The 26,561-nt window shown below is 44.8% G+C and overlaps 1 protein-coding gene across 1 annotated transcript in view; it reads right to left on the bottom strand.

Annotated features, from left to right (window-relative positions):
* Nucleotides 1–26,561, bottom strand: part of LOC115083229 — a 509,967-nt gene that overhangs the window by 142,251 nt on the left and 341,155 nt on the right. Inside the window, exon 14 of the mRNA XM_029587038.1 lies at nt 11,217–11,315. Coding sequence (XP_029442898.1) covers nt 11,217–11,315 — 99 coding nt within the window. The remainder of the gene's footprint in view (nt 1–11,216; nt 11,316–26,561) is intronic.

Genomic DNA, 26,561 nt, shown 5'->3' on the forward strand with positions numbered 1-26,561 from the left:
CTAACTGCAGGGGCTGGTCATCAAGGGCAATCATTTCCCCAATGCTCCTGGTTACAACTTTTGAGGCTGCCTGCCTCCTACCCCGGGATAGCGTTACCGCACTCCACCCCATTTCCTCCATGGTGCATTGTCGCTTCTGCCACATGTCAGTGGGTTGCTGGCCTGCCGCCTGACTGCTAGAAGGGTATGAGGGCGTGGGCTGACTCTGCTGCTTTCCTACCACTGCACCCTGGTTGGAAGGGGAAGGGGTCCCCCGACTGAAACTGCCACCATCCCCAGATGGCAGTAATCTTGTTGGGTGTTGCCTCTTAATATGATGCTCCATGCCAAAATTTGATAGATGTCCCATTTGCTTGCCTCTGCTAATATCCCTGGCACAGTAATTACACCGAGCATAACGCGGGTCTTCTGTCACTTTAAAATGTGCCCAGATCGCAGATTTCTTTTGTGATCCTCCTCTCTTTCCCACCCTGGGGGTGGATGCTGGCACTGGAGTTGAGGTAGTAGTGGGTGTGGGTGGTGCACCCACTGCACCCAGAGAAGCAATGCCAGCGGGGGCAACAGTCACCCTCTGTCTCCCTTCTGACAGCTCTTCCTCCTCCTCGATATCAGTGGAATGTCTCCCCTGCCGCAGAATTCTGGAGGTGGAGGCTAAAACAGGACTAACTGACAATTCTACCGAAGATTCCTCAGGTATTACATCTTCCATTTCTGATGAGAATCCCACCCAAGAAGATTCTTCTTCTGAATCAGAAGCTAACAGTGCCAGCACTACCTTGTCACCGCGAAGTTTTACTGGAGACTTCTGTCCCCTGGCTGCTCTTGGGTGTGTAAATTTTGTCTGGCTAGACTCTGCCTCATCTTCACTCTCCTCCAAAACTACAGGGCCAGAAACACGTGGTGGCGATTGCAAAGTTTCATGGTCCGATTTCTTTTTTTTTGCCATGGAACTGCCATCCCCTACAAAGACTTTTGATTGCGACAGTTGCCTTTTTAGCTGTACTGGTGGTGTTGCACTGGTGTCTTTTGCGGTGCCTCCGCTGCCAGTCCCAATAAGTTGCTTGCATCTCTCTGTCCCTGACATTATGGATTTAATGTCACTGAGTACTAGTGGTAACACTGCCCACTGTCCCACAATAATAATGTTCAGTCTGTTTAAAATACCAAAATGAACGGACCCACTCTGAAGGACAATGTTCAGTCTGTTTAAAATAACAAAATTGAACAGACCCACTCAAGGACAATGCTCAGTCTGTTTAAAATAACAAGATTGAACAGACCCACTCAAGGACAATGCTCAGTCTGTTTAAAATAAGAAAATTAAAAGACCCACTCAAGAAGAATGCTCAGTCTGTTTAAAATAAGAAAATTAACAGACCCACTCAAGAAGAATGCTCAGTCTGTTTAAAATAAGAAAATGAACGGACCCACTCTGAAGGACAATGCTCAATCTGTTTAAAATAAGAAAATTAACAGACCCACTCAAGAAGAATGCTCAGTCTGTTTAAAATAAGAAAATGAACGGACCCACTCTGAAGGACAATGCTCAGTCTGTTTAAAGTAAGAAAATTAACAGACCCACTCAAGGACAATGCTCAGTCTGTTTAAAATAACAAAATTGAACAGACCCACTCAAGAAGAATGTTCAGTCTGTTTAAAATAAGAAAATTAACAGACCCACTCAAGAAGAATGCTCAGTCTGTTTAAAATAAGAAAATGAATGGACCCACTCTGAAGGACAATGCTCAGTCTGTTTAAAATAACAACATTGAACAGACCCACTCAAGGACAATGCTCAGTCTGTTTAAAATAACAAAATTGAACAGACCCACTCAAGGACAATACTCAGTCTGTTTAAAATAACAAAATTGAACAGACCCACTCAAGAAGAATGTTCAGTCTGTTTAAAATAAGAAAATTAACAGACCCACTCAAGAAGAATGCTCAGTCTGTTTAAAATAAGAAAATGAACGGACCCACTCTGAAGGACAATGCTCAGTCTGTTTAAAATAACAAAATTAACAGACCCACTCAAGAAGAATGCTCAGTCTGTTTAAAATAAGAAAATTAACAGACCCACTCAAGGACAATGCTCAGTCTGTTTAAAATAACAAAATTGAACGGACCCACTCAAGAAGAATGTTCAGTCTGTTTAAAATAAGAAAATTAACAGACCCACTCAAGAAGAATGCTCAGTCTGTTTAAAATAAGAAAATGAACGGACCCACTCTGAAGGACAATGCTCAGTCTGTTTAAAATAACAAAATTGAACAGACCCACTCAAGGACAATGCTCAGTCTGTTTAAAATAACAAAATTGAACAGACTCACTGAAGACCAATGTTCAGTCTGTTTACAATGCCCACTGCCTCACTGCCTGCCTGGCAATGCACTGAATGTGTCTGTGTTTGTGCAGTACACACAGAACTAGCTTGTTTTTAAGTAGATATGAGGCAGAGTACTCCCAGCTCTGGCACTTCACAGCATAAAATGAACAAACTCACTCAATAACAATGTTCAGTCTGTTTAAAAATAGCAAATTGAACAGACTCACTGAAGACCAATGTTCAGTCTGTTTACAATGCCTACTGCCTCACTGCCTGCCTGGCAATGCACTGAATGTGTCTCTGTGTGTGCAGTACACACAGAACTAGCTTGCTTTTAAGTAGATATGAGGCAGAGTACTCCCAGCTCTACAGACTCACTCAATAACAATGTTCAGTCTGTTTAAAAATAGCAAATTGAACAGACTCACTGAAGACCGATGTTCAGTCTGTTTACAATGCCCACTGCCTCACTGCCTGCCTGGCAACGCACTGAATGTGACTGTGTGTGTGCAGTACACACAGAACTAGCTTGCTTTTAAGTAGATATGAGGCAGAGTACTCCCAGCCCTGGCACTTCACAGCATAAAATGAACAGAGTCACTCAATAACAATGTTCAGTCTGTTTAAAAATAGCAAATTGAACAGACTCACTGAAGACCAATGGTTCAGTCTGTTTACAATGCCCACTGCCTCACTGCCTGCCTGGCAATGCACTGAATGTGTCTGTGTGTGTGCAGTACACACAGAACTAGCTTGCTTTTAAGTAGATATGAGGCAGAGTACTCCCAGCTCTACAGACTCACTCAATAACAATGTTCAGTCTGTTTAAAAATAGCAAATTGAACAGACTCACTGAAGACCAATGTTCAGTCTGTTTACAATGCCCACTGCCTCACTGCCTGCCTGGCAATGCACTGAATGTGTCTGTGTGTGTGCAGTACACACAGAACTAGCTTGCTTTTAAGTAGATATGAGGCAGAGTACTCCCAGCTCTACAGACTCACTCAATAACAATGTTCAGTCTGTTTAAAAATAGCAAATTGAACAGACTCACTGAAGACCGATGTTCAGTCTGTTTACAATGCCCACTGCCTCACTGCCTGCCGGGCAATGCACTGAATGTGTCTGTGTGTGTGCAGTACACACAGAACTAGCTTGCTTTTAAGTAGATATGAGGCAGAGTACTCCCAGCTCTACAGACTCACTCAATAACAATGTTCAGTCTGTTTAAAAATAGCAAATTGAACAGACTCACTGAAGACCAATGTTCAGTCTCTTTACAATGCCCACTGCCTCACTGCCTGCCTGGCAATGCACTGAATGTGTCTGTGTTTGTGCAGTACACACAGAACTAGCTTGCTTTTAAGTAGATATGAGGCAGAGTACTCCCAGCTCTGGCACTTCACAGCATAAAATGAACAAACTCACTCAATAACAATGTTCAGTCTGTTTAAAAATAGCAAATTGAACAGACTCACTGAAGACCAATGTTCAGTCTCTTTACAATGCCCACTGCCTCACTGCCTGCCTGGCAATGCACTGAATGTGTCTGTGTTTGTGCAGTACACACAGAACTAGCTTGCTTTTAAGTAGATATGAGGCAGAGTACTCCCAGCTCTGGCACTTCACAGCATAAAATGAACAGACTCACTCAATAACAATGTTCAGTCTGTTTAAAAATAGCAAATTGAACAGACTCACTGAAGACCGATGTTCAGTCTGTTTACAATGCCCACTGCCTCACTGCCTGCCTGGCAATGCACTGAATGTGTCTGTGTGTGTGCAGTACACACAGAACTAGCTTGCATTTAAGTAGATATGAGGCAGAGTACTCCCAGCTCTGGCACTTCACAGCATAAAATGAACAGACTCACTCAATATTGTCAATAACAATGTTCAGTTGTTTTTTTTGTTAGCCTAACACAGAATCTGTTATGTGTTGTCTATCAAATCTGGTTCTGCTTTCTTGCCTGCCTCAGCCTGTCTCAGCCTGCCACCCAGCCCACCTCCCCACAGAATCGCTGAAAATGTCCGTGAGCCCTCGTGCTGCTGCTGCTTTTATAGTGCTGGCTCGTCAGGAAATCCTCAGAGGAGCACTGAATGACAGCGCGATTCGCTGCATTCAGTGCTTCTCTGAAAACGTGAACGCAGATTCGCTGCGTTCCGGTATCCATGCCGACCTGTCCGACCCTTTCCTGTGAGTCACTGCGACTCACAGGAAAGGGTCAGACAGGTTGGCATGGTTACCGCAGGGGCGCCGGCATTTTGAGGTAATCCGGGGCTCCGACCTCGCAGCTAATGGCGGCGAGAAAGCGCGCGCATCGCGGTTCGACGTATTCAACATAGCTATGTTGAATAAGTTGGAAATCTGCTCGTATTCGCCTCATCACTTTTTTAAGTTAAAAAAAAATATAAGTAGCGTTTTACATATGCGGTCAAAACGAATGCACACCCCTAGCGGCTGGCCTCTTTTCTTTGTGGCTCTCTGCTGTGTTTAATTTCATCACTTCCAGCCTGTGGCGGCCACAGGGTCGGGCTTCTTCGCCGCCATAGACCTGGACACTGCCACGCTTCCCAGCCCCCCTCACACCACCCCACCCCCGGGCTGTGAGATGCCCCCTTTCTTCCTGCCCCACTGGTCAATCAGTGGCTTCCTCCTCCCACTGGCAGGAAGAAGGGAAGAGGATTCTGCTTTGCCTGCGGGGGCAGGAAAAAGGTAAAGGGAAGTATAACTTAGGCTGTGGGACACCGGGAGCCGCCACACACCAGCTGGTGTTTGGCAACACATTGGTGTGTCACGACACACCGGTTGAGAACCACTGGTATATAACTTCAATCCCTCTTTCACACCACACCCAACACCTGCTGATGGATATATTAAAGGAGATCCCTACATATATCTTAAAGTAGATTATATGTATAGTTGAAGTACTTGGAACAAAGTTCTACTGGGTAGGTTTGGAAGAGAATGAATTCTTGTGTGTAATGTGCTGAAAGAAATGTGACATGAAATGTTGTAAGTGATGATGTGTTCTTGTGTGTTTATAGGTGATAATGTCCTATTGCCCTCTCTGTTAACTTCATTCCTACATTTGTTTTCTGTGTCAGAAGAGTAATACAATAGCACCTATGCGGCCATTAGAGCAGTTGTTAACCCATTATGTCCCAAATATTTTAAGAAGCTGTCCTCTAAATAGGCCCTGGGACATAATGGATCAAATGTATGTTCACTCTCTTGAAAACTCATTTTTGCATGGCATGGCAAGCTTTCTGTTGCTGACTTCTCTTAAAGTATGAAATGAGTGACTTTCCATACTTCTGTTAATATTATTTCTTTATAAATATAAATGTTTTTGCAAAATAAATGAAGTATTTCAATTTGTTATGTATCTTTGCTTCCCCATTGATTGCTCTGGAGTCAGTCTATGTGCATTTTTTAGCATATTTAAATGTCATAGTAAGATAATTGACGTAAGGCTAAGAGTTTTCAGCCTTTTGCCCTTAGTCTGACCATGATCAAAGCACTTCCTCCACCCAGTTCTAGATGTTGGTGATATCAGGAGGGAAATTCTGCATATCATGATAAAGGGGATGGAAGAATTCCTCTATGAAGAAAGGCTAAAGAGGTTAAGGCTCTTCGACTTGGAGAAGCAACGGCTTCTCCAAGTCGAAGTCTATAAAGGTCTATAAAATAACAAGTGGAATGAAAAGAGTAAACATTGTTTACTCTTTTGAAAAATACAAAGACCAGGGGACACACAATGAAGTTACTGGGTAATACAATTAAAACTAATAAGAGACTGGAAAATTGGGCATCAAAATGGCAGATGAAATTTAATGTGGATAAGTGCAAGGTGATGCATATAGGGAAAAATAACCCATGCTATAGTTACACAATGTTAGGTTCCATATTAGGTGCTACAACCCAAGAAAGAGATCTAGGCGTCATAGTGGATAACACATTGAAATCATTGGTTCAGTGTGCTGTGGCAGTCAAAAAAGCAAACAGAATGTTGGGAATTATTAGAAAGGGAATTGTGAATAAAACGGAAAATGTCATAATGCCTCTGTATCGCTCCATGGTGAGACCGCACCTTGAATACTGTGTACAATTCTGGTCGCCGCATCTCAAAAAAGATATAATTGCGATGGAGAAGGTACAGAGAAGGGCTACCAAAATGATAAGGGGAATGGAACAGCTCCCCTATGAGGAAAGACTAAAGAGGTTAGGACTTTTCAGCTTGGAGAAGAGATGGCTGAGGGGGGATATGATAGAGGTGTTTAAAATCTTGAGAGGTCTAGAACGGGTAGATGTGAATCGGTTATTTACTCTTTCGGAAAATAGAAAGACTAGGGGGCACTCCATGAAGTTAGCATGTGGCACATTTAAAACTAATCATAGAAAGTTATTTTTTACTCAATGCACAATTAGACTCTGGAATTTGTTGCCAGAGGATGTGGTTAGTGCAGTTAGTATAGCTGTGTTTAAAAAAGGATTGGATAAGTTCTTGGATGCTATTAATTGAGTTGACTTAGAAAATAGCCACTGCTATTACTAGCAACGGTAACATGGAATAGACTTAGTTTTTGGGTACTTGCCAGGTTCTTATGGCCTGGATTGGCCACTGTTGGAAACAGGATGCTGGGCTTGATGGTCATAAGAACATAAGATGGTCATAAGAACATAAGAATTGATGGACCCTTGGTCTGACCCAGTATGGCATGTTCTTAAGATAAGACGGTCATAAGAACATAAGACTTGCCATACTGGGTCAGACCAAAGGTCCATCAATTCCAGTATCCTGTTTCAAACAGTGACCAATCCAGGTCATAAGTACCTGTCAGGATCCCAAGAGGTAGAAAGATACCAAGCTGCTTATCCCAGGGATAAGAAGTGGATTTCTGCAACTCCACTTTAATAATGGTTTACAAACATTTCCTCCAGGAAATTGTCCACACCTTTTTTAACGCAGTTAGACTAATAGCTTTCACTACATCTTCTGGCAACAAATTCCAGAGCTTAATTATGCACTGAGTAAACAAATATTTTCTCTTATTAGTTTTAAGTGAATCACCTAGCAACTTCATTGTGTGTCTCCTAGTCTTTGTACTTTTTCAAAGCACAAACAACTAAATAACATTTACTTGTTCCACACCACTCATTATTTTATAAACCTCTATCATACCTCCCCTTAGCTGACTCTCCTCCAAGCTGAAGAGTCCTAACTACCTTAGCCTTTCCTCATAGGAGAATCGTTCCATCCCTTTTCTAATTTTATTATATCTTTTTTGAGATGTGGTGACCAGAACTGTACACAATATTCAAGATGAGGTTGCAGCATGGAGTGATACAGAGGCATTATGATAATCTCTGTTTTATTCTCCATTCCTTCCCTAATAATTCCTAACATTCTGTTTCCTTTCTTGGATGCTGCTGCACACCAAGCAGAAGATTTCAACATTTTATTCATGATGACACCTAGATCCTTTTCCTGAATGGTAAGTCCTATTGCGTAAACTTGCATTGTGTAGCTATAATTTGGGTTACTCATCTCTAAGTGCATCACTTTGCATCTGGCCACATTACATTTAATTTGCCATTTGCATGCCTAGTCTCTCAGTTTTGCAAGATCTTCTTGCAATTTCTCACAAGGTGTTATGACCGTCGGTCGCAGATGGCTGCGACCACGTCTATTCATGTCTTGTGTTACTCTGCTCCCCTCTCCAGGCCTGCTCGCGGCTGGGGCTAGCCTCTACCGCCGCATACCTCAAGGTTGCTCATGGCGGCCAGGCTGCCGCCACCACTCACTCCGACTCCGGGTCTTCCTAGGTGTGCGCGCGCACCACCGGGCCCTCTTAAAGATGCTATGGCGGGAACATCAAGGGCGGCCCCGACTGATGACATCACTTGGTCAAGGTTCTTAAGCACCGCCTTCACTCCTTGCTAGCTGACTTGGCAATGAGTTCCATCGCTACTCTACTTGCTCCTGTCTCCTCGGACATGTGGTGGCTGTCTCAGACCTTCCTTGGATTCTGGACCCTGGCTCAGGTACCTGCTCCTCGGGGGTCTGCTTGCGCTCTCTTCAGAGACCTGGTCTCCTGGCTTCCCTGGCTCCTTGGGCTAGCCCTGCGCCTTCCAGGAGTCCTATCCGCCAGCTTCCCCACTCCTCGGGGTTGCCTCTGGGAACTTCTCACCACTTGGGAGACTCATCTCCATGCTCCCCCGCTCCACGGGGCAGTGCCTATGTTCCACACCAGTGATTGCCAGTGCTTCCCCGCTCCTCGGGGTTGTGCCTTCATTTGCATCAGTGACTGTACTCACACCTCCCCCGCTTCTCGGGGTTGCTTACGTCATTACCTGGAGACCCGACTCGGGGTTCCCCGCTCCGCGGGTTAGCCTACATCATAGCATCAGTATCTTCTTCGCTACGCAGCTCAACCCCTCGGGGCTGTCTCAGCAGTCTACCTCTAGCACTTCCTGCTTCGCACTTCCCGCTCCTCAGGCCTGCCTAGTGCCACTCTCTCAGAGGTCTCTGTCCAGGTACTGCTCTCCAGCCCAACCTGTATACTGTGGGTTCCTCAGTGCTGTGTCTCTCACCCCACTCCTCAGGATCTCCCCACAGACTCTCTCCTAGAGCTCCTGCTGTACCTGACCTCGCCTCCTGACGGTGTGGACCTGTGGGGCTTCTCCCCACAGGTGGTAACAACTCTCATCTCGGGCCAAGGGTCCACGAAACCCACAAACCATAACACAAGGCTCATGTGATTTAATAACTTTGAATAAGTTTGTGTCATCGTCCAATTTGATCACTTCAATCGTTGTTCCCATTTCCAAGTCATTTATAAATATATTAAAAAGCAGTGATCCCAGAACAAATCCCTGGGGCACTCCATTATTCACCTTTCTCTATTGAGAAAATTTACCATTTAGCTCTACTATCAATCCTCAATAGGACATTGCCCCCTATCCCATGACTTTTTAATTTCCTAAGAATGCTCTTAAGAGGGACTTTGTCAAATGCTTTCTGGAAATCTAGATACACTATATCAACAAGCTCACCTTTATCCACATCTTTATTTATGCCCTCAAAAAAATGTAGCAGATTGGTGAGGCAAGACTTCCCTTGACTAAATTCATATTGGCTTTGTCTCATTAAGCTATGCCTATCTATATGTTCAGCAATTTTGTTCTTTATGATAGTTTTTACCATTTTGCCTGGGACAGACATCAGTCTCACTAATCTGTAGTTACCTGGATCACCGCTGGATCTCTTTTTAAAAACTGGCATTACATTGGCAACTTTCCAGTCTTCAGGTACCAAAGATAATTTTAATGATAGTTTACAAATTGTTGATAGGAAGTCTGCAATTTCATTTTTCAGTTCTTTCAGCATGCTGGGATGTATACCATCTGGTCCAGGTGATCTGCAACTCTTTAGTTTGTCAGTTAGTCCTATTACATCCTACAGGTACACACATTTGATTCAGTTCTGCTGAATCATCACCTTTGAATATCATTTCTGGCATGAGTATCTCTTACATCTTCCTCAGTGAAGACCAAAGCAACGAATTAATTTAGTTTCTCTGCTATGGCTTTGTCATCCCTAAGTGCCCCTTTTATCCCCTGATTGTCTAATGATACAACTGTCTCCCTTACAGGCTTTCTACTTCGAATATACCTAAAAAGTTTTAAGTTTTTGCTTCCATGGCAAGCTTCTTTTCAAATTATCTCTTTGCCTTCCTTATCATGTATATTTCAATGAAATGGATAATATATTAAGAGATAAGAGGGAGCGGCCAATCTTAAAACCTGGGCAAAGTGAGTTTATTGAGTTTTCCTGTGATGTAAAGGGCCTCCAAGTTGCATTTATATAACATGGAATTGTAATATTTTTATTTGTCAATTAATATATTTCTACAAGATATTTTTCTAAATCCTAAATTTGGGTGACTTGAGCACTGTGTGCATATAAAATCAAAATGCCACACAATACTTGTGATATTTGACTAATGATTATCAACTGATTTCCTCCTAAAGGATAAACAAGAAAATATTAGATCAATAAATCACACTTGGAGCTAAAGAGAAATGAAGAAGAGTACAGAGAATATAAAATGTGCTTCTTCATAAAATCTCTTAGATAGTCCTAGCTGAACTAACATATTATGCACTCCACAATCGATTTTAGTAAAACAAACTCCAACAATACATGTCAGAATCTTACTATAGAATAAAATCTTGCCATAGATAAAAATATCCATGAAGTCACATGAAATCATAGTGGGTGAAGTGGAAGTGATGTTTAAGCACTGAGCCTGAGGTAAGATGTAGTCCAAATCAGCAAAGGAGGCAGGTAGAATAAGAGTTTTAATTGGGGAAAGAGCAGATGGTGCCACAAAAGAACACAGAATAGGATGGAAGAAATAATGAAAAGAAAGTAAAGGCATGGTTCAGAAGGGAACCAATAATGGATTACCACTTCTTCCCCAAAATTCAGAATCTGGCAAACTCTTGGGCACCCAGAGACACTGCCACTGTTTGTGTACCTGTCAGCCCTCTCCAAGGGCCCAAATGCATCACCCATCATTACCGCTACCACATGGCATGAATTCCATTGACCTCTCTAATTAAGAGAACCAAACACAGACGCTTTTTATTGCAATACTCAGTGCTGCAAACATACTACGGAACTTGCCTTTGGATCGGTAATTTGAGTTGAAATTATGGGTGTTTGGTTTTTTTTTTTTTAATAATCATGGAGTCTGACTACTTAAAAGAGAGAGCTTTTTCCATTTGCGAAATGTTCACAGACACAATAGTTATACTTCTTGAAGGACTGAAAAATGTACTTAAATTGTAAAGCTATTTTAGAAAAAGTAAACATGTCACCTTTGAAACGCTTCTTCATTTCAGTGGTGTGAGGAGGAACTTGACCACGTAATTGCTTGAATATCGATTTTCCATACAATTGGTTCATTCGCATATTCTCTGCATTGGAAAATGTAAATTTATTAAGTTATGAACAATTTTAAGGATATGTGCACATACTATAAATATTAGTTTACTGTAAATATTACAATGTATTACTGTGTATAATGGAAATTTTGTTGTTTGATCAACATTGTATTAAGTGATGTCTCTTTTTATAAAATAGGGTGGAAGCCCATTTGGTTTGTTAAAAGGAACAGTTGTTACAAAGCACTTTGGCATGACTTCCTGCAAGTTTTTTTTCCAGTAGAAAACGTTCTCCTAGTTTCCCATTGAAAATATGTCAATAGGGAAACCTCTGGGACAAAACTGAATAAAGTCTTTGATAAAGCTATCTGATGGCTAGCAGAATAAATACTGTAAAATGTTTAGTTTTACATGGTCTTATATCAGTTTGTAATAAGAAAATATGTTATAAAGTTTTTAGTTTCTTTTTTAAAAATACGGATCACCACGGGATCAATTTTCAAAGAATCTACCACCTAACTTTGAAAATGTAGAGTCCCTTTTGGTTCTCTACTAATCTGGAGTTAACCCATTTTTATCTGAGGAAGAAACATAATAAAAGCGTGGGTGATTAGCTCCCCCATGTGGGAGATGTGAAATGGTTAGCTCCTCTGATATATAACCTTAGTTTCCCTAACAGGGGCAGCATGCTGTTAACTATCCCCAGTTTTGATTGTGCTGAAAGGGTAAGGCCACTGGGGTTTTCAGAAGTGAGACCTGGAATGGACATGTCAGAAAGCCTTCCTATAGTTTTGAAGAATCACTTTTAAGAACATTTTCTTTGCGGAGCTAGGAATTTGTCCATCTTCCTGGACTCATGTATTTTTTCCCCTCTTTCTGTAAAAGGACTTTCATGTTACTTTTTCTGGATTCCCATTTATTAGGAGCTCAGTCTTTTGTTTTGACATACAAAAGGGAGCAGCCTTTCACCAAGAAGGAATCTGAGATAATCTGGATCCAGAAGATGGATGATATACAGCCATCCAGAGGAGAGAATCGATAGGGGAGAAAGGAGTCTGAGTGGACCCCCTATAAGGGTTCATGTACATCTATTGAAGATTATGGGAGAAGAGGATTACAACAAATATCTATCTGATGAGAAAGAGGTGAAAGAAGACTACTGGAGAGGTAGGAGATACCTGTGACTGATTTTCGACCCTTAACTTACCAACTTAATGGGAGGGAAGCTTAAAATCTGTCCCTTACCATGGGAAAGGAGAGAAAAGAAAAATTTCAAGAATTTGGATAATTGGTTTTTATATCATTAATAAATTAAAGAACAGAAGAGGCCACAAATTTATTAAGGAACTTAACTGTAACATTTTGACATAACATTTTGTAAAGATCATCTCATTATTGCACATCAATTCAGTTCAATTTTCTGGGTGTTTTTGCTGTATAATGACAATAGGGCTCATCACTGCTGTATATAAGAACTTTATTCTGGGAAAAAAAGTTCATGCAATGCACAAGGCCTAGAAGATTTTTCTTCCTCACACCCAGGGAATCCTGACTACTCAGATCTTACTACATCATGGTAAGCTGCAGAATAAACTCTGTGTGAGCTATGGCCTCTGGGACCTTATATTTGGGACTTCCAGCCAGGGGGTTATAAAGGTTAGGCAGGTACTGTATGTCAGCCTCATTGAAAACTGAGAACTAAAAAAGTGGGTGGCCCCAAGGGTGGGACTAATTCAGAGACAAATGTTAGCTGGCTAACGATTTTCAGCACTAGGCTTCTTTGGAACCCAAATTCAGGTGCTGCAACGGTTCTAAAATCAGGTTCTAAATCTAAGGAACCTGATTTTTACCATCCAGATTTTGGTGAATTTTCAGTCATATTCCTAGCTGCCTGCCTTTGGCTGAAAATTTGCCTAAACCTAGGCAGCAAAAATTGGACCACCTAAGTCAAGCGCGCAACTGCAGTTCAAATTGACCCTCGGGGACAGTAACTTTCAAACAGCCACGTGGGCATACATGTATACGCATTTGCCGGCTCGCACCAAGAGGCACGGCCATATTATAACATACGCGTGTATATGTGCAAATGCTATAAAATTGGCTGTAATCATGTACATGTGCGTGCAATTTTATATGGACTTACGCATGTGAGCACAAATGCCAGCTCTATCGCATAAGTGGGAGGATTTTATTAGATATGCGCACTGACACAATTACCAGTTTTTCCAGACCGTTCCCAGTTTGCCCAGTAAAGGATAGGTCGTCCTAACCCCTCTAGTTAATATGCCTCCCTTTTCCCTTTTAGCCCCACCCCTTAAACCCTGCTAACTAGCCTCGTTTAATTTAATTACTTACATACCATACATAGCAGAAGTAAAGTTATGCTGTAGGGCAGTGGTCCCCAACCCTGTCCTGGGGGCCCACCAGCCAGTCGGGTTTTCAGGATATCCACAATGAATATGCATGAGAGAAAATTTGCATGCACTGCCTCCATAACATGCAAATTTTCTCTCATGCATATTCATTGTAGATAACCTGAAAACCCGACTGGCTGGTGGGCCCCTAGGACTGGGTTGGGGACCACTGCTGTAGGGGATCCTTGCGCACGTTTGTATGCGTAAATACTTATCTACACATTTCATGTTATATACTTGGACCGCCTATGTCCTGCCCAGAACCCGCCCCTTTTTTGCCATTCCCATTTGTGTGCATACAGGGAGATATGCGCGTACTCGGGCAATTCTTAAAATCCGCGTGGAGCCGCGCTGGGCTAAGATACTCGCACATCTTCCAGCTTTGGCATGCTTAGGACTTTTAAAATTTGCCTTTATATGTATAGTTGGATTATTTGTTATATTTATTACCCACCTATTGAATAATAAATGTATCCAAGGTGGGGTACTGTTGCGGTCCCGGTCGCTAGGCTAGCGACCGGCTCCTTACCTTTTGCCGGCCCCCCACGGCCGCCGCGTTCCGCTGCTCCCAGGGCCGACCCGGACCGCGTGGCCAGCGGCTCTCCCCACGTGGAGAAGCCGCTGAGGCCTGTGCCTGACTCCTCCCCCCCGCTGGAGAACGCGCGCCGCGAGGGGACTGCTTTGTAGGTCCAGCACCCGGAAGTGCTGAACCGCCCTGTTTTTGACATCAGACGCCGGCTGGCTATTTAAACCGGCGTCAGCCTCCCTTACCTTGCCTTTGCAATGAGGTCGCTCCTTTGAGTACTAAGTTGCTTCCAGCTCTGGTTCCTGCTTGTTCCAGCCGTGCCTTGCTTCCAGCTCTGGTTCCTGCTTGTTCCAGCTGTGCCTTGCTTCCAGCCCTGGTTCCTGCTTGTTCCAGCCGTGCCTTGATCCCAACTCCGGTTCCAGGTTTGCCTTGTCTTCAGCCAGCCACGACCTTCGGACTTCCTCATGATTCTCCTTGTCTTCAGCCAGCCACGACCCTCGGACTTCTTCACGATTCTCCTAAGTCCCAGCGACTCGGACCCCTACGGGCTTCTCCTGGGGGGGGGGGGGGGGTCTCGGGTTTCCAGGGCGAAGACTTCACCAATCCGCTCCAGCTAGGATCCGCCTCCCGGCTCTTTAACAACTATTGGACTTTGTCTCTAATCAGCCGGCCTAAGGGTCCACTAATTGACTCTCTCCATAACAGGTACAACATATAAAGGGGTAGATTTTCAAACCGCGCGATTTGGCCTACTTTTGCTGGCGCATCAGGCGCAAGCAAAAGTACGCTGGATTTTAGTAGATACGCGCGGAGCCGCGCGTATCCGCTAAAATCCGGGATCGGCGTGCGGAAGGCTATGGATTCTGTATAGCCGGCGCGCGCTGAGCCGCGCAGCCTACCTCCGTTCCCTCCGAGGCCGCTCCGAAATCGGAGCGGCCTCGGAGGGAACTTTCTTTTGCCCTCCCCTCACCTTCCCCTCCCTTCCCCTACCTAACCCACCCGCCCGGCCCTGTCTAAACCTCATCCTTACCTTTGTCGGGGGATTTACGCCTCCCTCTGGGAGGCGTAAATCCCCGTGCGCCAGCGGGCCGCTAGCGCGCCGGGACGCGACCTGGGGGCGGGTACGGAGGGCGCGGCCATGCCCCCGGACCACCCCGGGCCGTAACCACGCCCCGGGCCCACCCCCAAAACGCTGCCGACACGCCCCCTAAACGCCGCGACGACCAGGCCCGCCCCCCGACACGCCCCCAACATGCCCCCCTCGGAGAACCCCGGGACTTACGCGAGTCCCGGGGTCTGCGCGCGCCGGTGAGCCTATGTAAAATAGGCTCACCGGCGCGCAGGGCCCTGCTCGCCTAAATCCGCCCGGATTTGGGCGGATTTAGGCGAGCAGGGCTCTTAAAATCCGCCCCAAAGCTATTAGTGTCCAAAGAGTGGTTGCTGTTACAATTGAATAAGGTGCACAGTACCGATCTCTGGACATTTCCCCTGTCACATGATAGGGGAAAGTCAAGTCAACACCATTTTGAAAAATGGTATCGATGGGCCTGGAGCTAGGGGGCATTCCAGGGCCCCACTGAACCCCAATAACTTGGTTTTTATGTATGGAGGGCTTCAGGGAAGGGGGAGGGTTCTGGCTGCCACTCAAACCAACAAGCTACTTTTTTTGGCTTGGGGTGGGGAACCACTAGACCCTAGGGATTTTATTTATTTGGATGGGGGTACTGGATGGCTAAGGGGGACATTTTTGTGCTTTGGAGGGGGGAAGGAAGTAGGCCATCACTGCGTGGTTGGCCCTAATCTTTTTTTTTTTTTTAATTTCGGCGGGGCCAATGACAACTAAGGTAGCGGGTGGGAGTTGCCATTTATCCCCAGAGTCATTAGTGGCCTTTTGTGGGGGGTGGGGGGTGTAGTTTTGTGCCTCAGGGCCCTTTCTTTATTCCGGCAGGATCATCGGGGACCCGCATTAGCATATCCATACTCCTGCAGGAAAATATGGTTACAGCTCCCTGAAATGCACTAAAATAACAGGGCTAACTTTTTTCTAAGTCGGCCCTGTTATTTTATTAACATAGGATTGGTTTGCATACGTTGCTTTACATGCATTAGGACATTTTATGCATGTAAATGCATTCAAAACTGCTTATTGCATAGGGAGATGAAATCTTGTGTTATATCGCACGATATCGCCATGATATGGTAATATTGCTCAATAAACAGCATTTAATGCACATTACATGTTGTTTTATATTACAGTATTGCCTTATTGTGGCTTAGTAAATCCAGCTCTAAGTTACTTAGCCAGATAAGACTTATTCAGCTACCTTATAAAGGATATTCAACAGCATGGCTATGCTGTTGAATATCCCTATAAAAATCACTAGTTAGCCAGATAAGTTATCTGGCTGTTGAGCAAGTCTAACTTACCTGGTTAACTTAACTAGGTAAGCTTAAATATCAGTTCTTATTTGGCTACATGAACTGGATAAGTAACTCCTTCCCAAAACTCCCATTTCCTGCCTACCACTTATCCGGTTAAGTACTTATCTGGCTAAGTGCCAACCGCTGAATGGAGCTGGATATCACCACTTATCCAGCCTCTATATTATTTTAAAGTAGCAATACTAGATTCTTCAAAATATCAGCTTGCCTTTTCCTTGACTGTGTTGATTTCTATTTTGTTCTTTTTCATTGGTCTTGTTGTATGTTTATATCATAATAAAATGTATTTCTTATATGCTCATGCTTTTTTTGGAATAAAAGTTGTGCACTATTGTATTAAGGTTATGGCTCCTGTTTTTTTAAAAACCTCCTCACCCCAAGTCTGCTCTTCAGTGTGATTGCCTGCGTGATATTTTAGTATCAACACTAGCAGTCGTCACTCTTATGCTTGCTTTGTCCGTCGAGATGCCCCTGTACCTCATAATCATATTTGTTAATCTTTTTCCTGTCTCACATTAATCACTCTGACACTGATGTTGGTTGAATAAGGCCGCAGCTTTTATTTTATACATTATAACTTCCAAAACTCTTTCTGGGCACCCGGGCCAGTAATCCGTGTCCCCCGCTGCCCGCCGTGGTAACCGAGCAAGGCAGCATTAATCCTTTTGGTCCCCCGCCTTGCCCACCAGCAAAGAGGCCCCGCCCATCAGCACTTTCGACTCCGTCACCTTTTTGCGCTTCCCCAGCGCTAATCGGCTACCCAGCCGTCTTTCACCACCTCCGGCACCACTTGCCATAGGCTCCAACCGGCCCGGATTACCGCCAAGGCACGAGGTAGGGTATACCCTTGCCTCGTGTCCCCCCCACATGCTCCTTACACTGCGGCCTCAGTGATCTGCCTCTGTTATGCCAGGTCTCTATGGCTTCCTGTAGTACATTATTAAAGATGTCATAACCAATGTCAGACAGGTGGACCCCATCCTGCCTGAACAGGCCTGGGCATTCAACTTCGGCCCATCGGTGACTAATCTGTTCTCCTCCCCTCTCCTGTATCCATTTCCCAATTTGCCTATTTACTTTCTTTCTACCCCTATTCCATAATTTTGAGTTTTTCCACTTCATACGGGAGATTATTTCCGACTAGAATATTGCTGTTTGTGGGAATATGTCCATAATCGTGATAATGTCCCGTTTTGCTGCTTGTATCAGTTGCTTGCATGTGGACAGTCCTAAATCGTTACCCCCAGATGAATTATCAGCAGTTCCAGTGCTGCTCTCGCCTCACCCATGTGCCGCAATAAAGGTATTAATCGCTCCCAATGCATACCCGGTTTACCTATCCAGGTGATGTACCATCCACGTGACGCCAGCCCTAGATGCTGCCCGTATGTTCTTTGCTTTACCCTTTTTGCAGCCCAACGCACATAGGAGTGTCCCATGATCCAAGCCGAGTGCCGTGTCACCCGTAAATCTGTGAAAATATAATACAATCAATGCTCCTGGTTACCTATGTTTACCTTATCTAGACGGACATATGTATTAACTGCGTTGGAGTGCCACCGCCCAATTCTTTTTATTGTGGATGTCTGTAGCCCGGCTTGCGCTGCACTTGTAGCTGCCCCAATTCTGAATGAATGTGTCGTGAATTTTTTAATATCCAGCTTCATTTTTTGGATTGAAGTTTTTAACACTGCCGCAAACTGGTACTTGGTGAGCGGTGTACCATCCTTGTGTATCAGTAAGTGTACGCCTTTGTCGGGCTTCAGCTGTAAATACCTCCACGCATTGTATATGGGACAGGTCTCGCACCCCTCTACCCGTTTTAATAACAGCATAGCTCCTTTTCCCTCCTGATCTGTTTTTGATCTTTGAATTGTTATGGATAGTGTGTCCATCGTCAATGTCACATTCTTTAGCAGTAACCTGCTCTGGCCGTGGTCCTCTTTGTTGACGGCCACCAGTTCGCTCACCCTCATTGCCCCGAAGGATGCGAGTGAAAATGCCAGGCGAAATAGCTCCCGTTCGAAATCCGAGGAACATATGGACGAGAGGATTGCAACATGTCATGCGTGATGGGATGTCTTCTGTCACTGATATGACCCACTTTCTTTGCCCACCCTGCCATCATCTTCTTCACCATGAAGGACTTGGTTGGATCCCCCCAGCCCTTCGCCTTAAAGAAGAATGCCATCCCCACCAAGTGTGTTGTTACAGCATTTCTCAATACTCCTCTTTCTTTCGAAGTGGCTACGTACTTGATAATCATGTCATCGCTGACCGGTCCTTGCCTCCATCCATTCTCTCTGAGGAATGCAATTATGTTATCGTATCCTCTGCAATACGCCTTCCATGTGGATGGTGCAACTGATCTGCGCACTAGGTCCATGGTGGTCTCCGACCAATCCTCCATAAGTGCGTGGGCATGACTGTCCCCGTTTCCTCTGCTGTTGGGACCTGTTTGAAAAACAAATGCCATTTAGGTCTAGACAGGGCATCCGCTGCACCGTTGCTTGCTCCAGGAACATGCCTCGCTTGTAATGTAATGTTGTTGTTTAATGCCATAAGCACCACCTCCCTGAGGAGATTGACCACTCTTGGGCACTTTGCCGACTGTGTATTCAATACTTGGACCACTCTTTGTTGTCGCACCAAAATATAACCTGCTTATTCCTCAGTCTGTCGCTCCATAGTACCAGAGTGACCAATATAGGGAACAGCTCCAAGAATGTTATGTTCTTTGTTAGGCCACTGTCTCTCCACTCTGTTGGCCACGGTTCTGCGCACCAAGCCTGCTGACAGATGGCGCCGAAACCCCAGCCTCCCGTTGCGTCCGTGTGTATTTCCAAGTCTCTGTGGCAGCATATCATTGACTGAGGTTCCCGAGGGATAAGATAAGTTTTGGATAAGGCGGTATTTTCCTTCCTCCTTTTTGGGGATCACTGCCAGTGGTGATAAGCACATATTCTTGAATGGTTGATCATGGAATGGACCTGCCATTCTCCCGAGTGCCAATTCATTCTCGACTTTTTCTTGAACTAAGTCCTCGTGTCTAGTTACCGATTGAGCATTGCTATGCTTTGTGTTCTTGATGTGACCTTGTATTGGTATGATAAATCCATCCCGGAAGCCTTGTGTTAACTTCTCTGCTTTTTTTTGGTTAAGATAAACTTCTAGCCAGGACTGCATCTTCTCCAAGTTAATGGGCAAGCACGCTTTCTTGAAGTGTTCCTTCTCAATTCGCTTTAGGCTTACTCCCCGACACTGTCTTCTTGGGGCATCTGGATAAAGGATGTTGTGCTGCGCACCCAGAACACACATGTTTGAATTTATATTCCTGAAACGTACATGTCGCCCTGTTATATCTCCAAGTGTTGTCATGTGATTGTGGCAGTCTTGCTGAGGATCTGGTAGGTGATGGTCTTCTGGAGCTTCGTGGGTTATCTGTGGTCTTTTGGGTCATTTGCTGCATCCACAAGCTGACATCCTGGGTGCCCCATGTCATAAACTTGTTTTCTTCCATCTTGTCCCTGAATTTCTCATCGTAATTCAGCCATGCCCAGCTGTCATGGTCTTTATACGCTTGCATGATGTTCACCGCGTATGTTAGCATGGGTCCATATTGTGACGGGTCACGGCGCCCCACTACGTTTATCATGTGTAGGAAAGCGGTGATCCAATTGGTAATGTTCTTGGGGATTTGTTGCTCTTTTTCCCCCGATGTAGCCCCCTCCTTGGATTTCTTCCGATCAGGCGCTTTGTGTCTCCCCTGCAATATGCTGAAAATGTCAATATACTTCCTTTTTATTATTCTCTTTCTCAGTCGTCTTGGTACTGCCTCCCATGGTTCAGATAATGTTGTTAAAGCGGGTGGGCCTCTGGCTGTCTTATCTTCTGTATTGTTCGCTGCCGGTGTATCACTATTGGTGTCTGAGTCGGACGTGGAGGTGGAGGAGGTGCTGTCGGAACTGTGGCTCGACTTTCGCCTGCGCTTCGCCTTGCGCCTCTTGTCACCCGCCTCTATGTTCTTCTCGGGTGTCTTACGCCCCTTTTCCCCACTCTTATCCCTGCACTCACCTATGTTATGGTCTCCCATCCGCTGAGTATTCTCTTCCTGGTTGGGTCGTACTGTCTTATCCGTGCTCTGTTTGTCCTGTCGTTCTTCTTTATCTTTCTGCGCCTCTGCGCCGGCCAAATGTCTCGCAGGTGCTGCATTCGCATGGGAAGGATCTGACTCACTTTCTTTGTCTCCGTTCTGTGGCACCAGCCTCTTCTCGATGTTCTGTATTGGTGCATTCTGATCTTGTCCACTTTGTTGCATTGGTGCGTTCTGTGCTTGTCCACCTTGATTTTAGTAGGCCCCTTATGGCATAGCCGGCCATGCCCACCACAGCGGTTGGAAGACAGGGTGGTTACCTATTCCTCCATAAGGACCGCTCTCTCATGGCCTCCCGGTGTTCCATGTCAGGTATGGGCCTTGCCCTCTGGGTGCCCAAGGTGGTCTTGAATACCAGTGGGCACTGTCCATGTTCTGCCAAGGTGGATACATTTGGTTACTATTTTCCGCTGGCGTCTGGATCCCATCTGCTTGCGGCTGTTGGCCTTCGTTATTGCTGTGATGTACTGTATCCTGTGTCACCGCATTAACGAGGGGTTGCTGCTGCAGTGCTGCCGTCGTGTTTCCCACCGCTGTTGTGCCTTCTTCCGTGCTGGGAGCGGGCACCGCTGTTATATCTTGATTGTCTCTGGGACACGCATTCCCGCCGTGTTGGAGCTCTTCTCTGTTCATGTCTGCTCTGCTCGCTGTTCTTCTTTTTCCACTGGCTTGCATCTGTCCCGCTTCTTGATTCTTCCCCCTTTTTTGTCCTGTTTTCGTTGAGCGTCCAGTGCGTGGTCTCAGATTCGTTCGCTCTGCGCTCCTACTGGCAGATTCAGAGGTGCTACTATCGAGACCGGATGACATTAATTTAACACTGTATCCTGTGAACGATATGTAATATGTTAATAATATCCTCTATGAACGTCTCACTACCTCTCCCTTTCAGCTTCTCCTTCTCAGTTTCCTACCACTGTATTCCCGCTTGCAGCTCCTCTCCATCCCGGCTGTTCCAGATCCACAGGGCCGTGTCCACAGAACCCCCTCCCCCCTATCATTGTCACGGTCTGATTCCCCTCCCCAATAGTCAGGAGCACCTTTTACACTTAATAATATTAAATTTCTGTTAGGAAAGGTATCCCTTTTAATATGTTAATAATATCCTCTATGAACGTCTCACTACCTCTCCCTTTCAGCTTCTCCTTCTCAGTTTCCTACCGCTGTATTCCCGCTTGGAGCTCCGGACAATCCCTCCTCCCTCCCTCTAGAACCCCCCCACATTTATCCTTCCCAAGACACTCTTAGACAGTATCCTATATAGCATTTCCCAAGAAGCAATGTTATAACGTTCCATGTAAATATTTCTCTTCCTCGTTCTTATCAGTTACCATGTTACAATGTAAAATAAGCAGATCATGTCTTATTTGTTTAGTTATATATAAACCGATGTGATATCTCAATCGAATGTCAGTATATAAAATGTCTGCCACCCCGACGACAGGAAGCAGAATCTGCTTACCTTGTGATTGTGCAGGGAGGCGAAGAGGTTCACATCTGGTATACCCCACCGATGAAACAGTTTGGCCGCCTCTTCCGGATTGAGGGACCATTTGTGTAGCTGGAAGGAATGACTCAGCTAGTCCGCCAGCATGTTCAGAGACCCAGGCAGGTTTGTCGCTCAGAACGACATCCCTTGTGACAGGGCCCTTGTAGAGTCCGCAGTGTCAGGGCTAAAGCACTCAGCGCTCCTGCATAGGAATCGCTCCTGATTAACCAGTCTAGGTACGGGAAGACATGCACTGCATGACACCTGAGATACACAGCCACCACCGCCAGGCATTTGGTGAAGATGCGAGTGGCTGAGGCCAACCCAAAAGGCAGCACCTTGACTGATTGTGAGCCTTCTCCACCACGAAGTGGAGGTATTTTCTGTGGCCAAGGAAAATGGCTATGTGAGCGTAAGCTTCCTTGAGATCGAGGGAGCAGAGCCAGTCTCCTCTTTTAAGGAGGGGAATCAGTGAACCCAGAGAGACCATCTTGAACTTTTCTCTTGAGAGAAACTTGTTCAACACCCTGAGGTCAAGGATGGGGCATACGCCGCCGTTCCCTTTTTGGAATTAGGAAATACCTCGAATAGAAACCTCGGCTCTGCTGGGGGCAAGAAACCGGCTCTACCGTGCCTGCTGTGAGAAAGGTGTAGAGTTCCGTTTGAAGTATGACTTGCTGGGCATACAAACCCCACAATAGACATGGGGGAGAGGACCCTGGGAGCTGTCTGAAATTGAGATGGTACCCCTGATGGATTATGGTAAGGACCCATTGGTCCAAAGTGACATCCTCCCAGCAATGGGTGAAGCCAATGAGCCTGCCTTGCACTGGGGGATCTGGCATCAGGAGTGCGCTTGACTGATTCATGCTCCCTCGCCGCCAGTCAAAAGCCCTTAGCCAGGCTTGCTGGGATGCCAGCTGGGGCCTGGGTGTTCGCTGCTGGTGAGGGCAGTCCCTAGAGATAGTGCGTGACGTGCAAGCTCAAGAGGATGGAGGATAATACTTCTGGGATCCTGGCCTGGAAGATTTCCTGGCCGGGGAAGGGGTATCAGAAGCACTAGCGGAAAGCAGTTGAAGGGTGTCATGGTGGTCCTTCAATTGCGCTACCGCATCCCAGAAGCTCTGAGCCAGGCAATCCTATGGGCGTGCCTACACAGGCTGCCGTTTCAAAGGCATCATAGGTGGATCTCAATTCAGGTTTGCCAGCCTCTAAACCCAGCATCACTATAGCCAAATGTGCCTCCTGTTGCTGTTAAGGCAGGCCCTCTGCAATGTCACTAACCAAATTGTTAGTGCGGTAATAATGGGAGACTTCACTTACCCGAATATTGGCTGGGTAAATGTATCATCGGGATACGCTAGAGAGATAACGTTCCTGGATGGAATAAATGATAGCTTTATAGAGCAATTGGTTCAGGAACCGACGAGAGAGGGAGCAATTTTAGATCTAATTCTCAGTGGAGCACAGGACTTGGTGAGAGACGTAATGGTGGCGGGGCTGCTTGGCAATAGTGATCATAATATGGTCAAATTTGAATTAATGACTGGAAGAGGAACAGTATGCAAATCCACAGCTCTCGTGCTAAACTTTCAAAAGGGAAAACTTTGATAAAATGAGAAAAATTGTTAGAAAAAAACTGAAAGGAGCAGCTACAAAAGTAAAAAATGTGCAAGAGGCGTGGTCATTGTTAAAAAATACCATTCTAGAAGCACAGTCCAGATGTATTCCAATCATTAAGAAAGGTGGAAAGAAGGCAAAACGATTACGGCATGGTTAAAAGGGGAGGTGAAAGAAGCTATTTTAGCCAAAAGATCTTCATTCAAAAATTGGAAGAAGGATCCAACAGAAGAAAATAGGATAATACATAAACGTTGGCAAGTTTAACTGTAAGACATTGATAAGACAGGCTAAGAGAGAATTTGAAAAGAAATTGGCCGTAGAGGCAAAAACTCACAGTAAAACCTTTTTAAAATATATCCTAAGCAGAAAGCCTGTGAGGGAGTCAGTTGGACCGTTAGATGATCGAGGGGTTAAAGGGGCACTTAGAGAAGATAAGGCCATCGCGGAAAGATTAAATGATTTCTTTGCTTCGGTGTTTACTGAAGAGGATGTTGGGGAGGTACCAGTAATGGAGAAGGTTTTCATGGGTAATGATTCAGATGGACTGAATCAATTCACGGTGAACCTAGAAGATGTGGTAGACCTGATTGACAAACTGAAGAGTAGTAAATCACCTGGACCAGATGGTATACACCCCAGAGTTCTCAAGGAACTAAAAAAATGAAATTTCAGATCTATTAGTAAAAATTTATAATCTATCACTAAAATCATCCATTGTACCTGAAGAATGGAGGATAGCTAATGTAACCCCAATATTTAAAAAGGGCTCCAGGGGCGATCCGGGAAACTAGGTTAGCCTGACTTCAGTGCCAGGAAAAATAGTGGAAAGTGTTTTATACATCAAAATCACAGAACATATAGAAAGACATGGTTTAATGGAACAAAGTCAGCATGGCTTTACCCAAGGCAAATCTTGCCTCACAAATTTGCTTCACTTTTTTGAAGGAGTTAATAAACATGTGGATAAAGGTGAACCAGCAAATGTAGTATACTTGGATTTTCAGAAGGCGTATGACAAAGTTCCTCATGAGAGGCTTCTAGGAAAAGTAAAAAGTCATGGGATAGGTGGTGATGTCCTTTTGTGGATTGCAAACTGGCTAAAAGACAGGAAACAGAGAGCAGGATTAAATGGACAATTTTCTCAGTGGAAGGGAGTGGGCAGTGCAGTGCCTTAGGGATCTGTATTGGGACCCTTACTTTTCAATATATTTATAAATGATCTGGAAAGAAATACGACGAGTGAGATAATCAAATTTGCAGATGATACAAAATTGTTCAGAGTAGTTAAATCACAAGCAGATTGTGATAAATTATAGGAAGACCATGTGAGACTGGAAAATTGGGCAGCAAAATGGCAGATGAAATTTAATGTGGATAAGTGCAAGGTGATACATATAGGGAAAAATAACCCATGCTATAGTTACACAATGTTAGGTTCCATATTAGGTGCTACAACCCAAGAAAGAGATCTAGGCGTCATAGTGGATAACGCATTGAAATCGTTGGTTCAGTTGCTGCGGCAGTCAAAAAAGCAAAGAGAATGTTGGGAATTATTAGAAAGGGAATGGTGAATAAAACAGAACATGTCATAATGCCTCTGTATCGCTCCATGGTGAGACCGCACCTTGAATACTGTGTACAATTCTAGTCGCCGCATCTAAAAAAAGATATAATTGCAATGGAGAAGGTACAGAGAAGGGCTACCAAAATGATAAGGGGAATGGAACAGCTCCCCTATGAGGAAAGACTAAAGAGGTTAGGACTTTTCAGCTTGGAAAAGAGACGGCTGAGGGGGATATGATAGAGGTCTTTAAAATCATGAGAGGTCTAGAACGGGTAGATGTGAATCAGTTATTTACTCTTTCGGATAATAGAAAGACTAGGAGGCACTCCATGAAGTTAGCATGTGGCACATTTAAGACTAATCGGAGAAAGTTCTTTTTTACTCAACGCACAATTAAACTCTGGAATTTGTTGCCAGAGGATGTGGTTAGTGCAGTTAGTTATTTATTTATTTATTTATTTATTTATTTATTTAATTAACGCTTTTTATATACCGGCATTCGTAGGACACATCATGTCGGTTTACAGGTAACTGAGAAAGGAAATTACTAGGGATGTGCAGAGCAAAAGTTTATGTTCATAAGTCCATAAGTCGAAAGGGGGGGTCAATTTCGGTCAATATGGACATATGGAGAATTCCATAAGTTGAGTCTATGTCCATACGTGCAAATAAAAATTTAAACACCTCACCCTCCTTAATCCCCCCCCCAAGACTTACCAAAACTCCCTGGAGGTCCAGCGGGGAGTCAGGACGCCATTTCTGAACTCCTTTGCGAGGAGCACGTGACGTCGGACCCCCCAAGCTGGCCAAAAGTTCCTTTTGGGTGCAACGAAGGTCCCGGAGCGAACGCGCGGGGAATCACGTGACGCCGCGTCACTCCGACGTGATGCCGACGTCACGTGCTCCTCGCAAAGGAGTTCAGAAATGGCGTCTTGACTCCCTGCTGGACTACCAGGGAGTTTTGGTAAGTCTTGGGGGGGGGGGGGGGATTAAGGAGGGTGAGGGGTTTAAATTTTTATTTAGGATCAACAATCGCGATTTCCAACGTATTCAACATAGCTATGTTGAATA

This window comes from Rhinatrema bivittatum, chromosome 2 (genome assembly GCF_901001135.1).
Source record: "Rhinatrema bivittatum chromosome 2, aRhiBiv1.1, whole genome shotgun sequence".
Taxonomy (NCBI): domain Eukaryota; kingdom Metazoa; phylum Chordata; class Amphibia; order Gymnophiona; family Rhinatrematidae; genus Rhinatrema; species Rhinatrema bivittatum.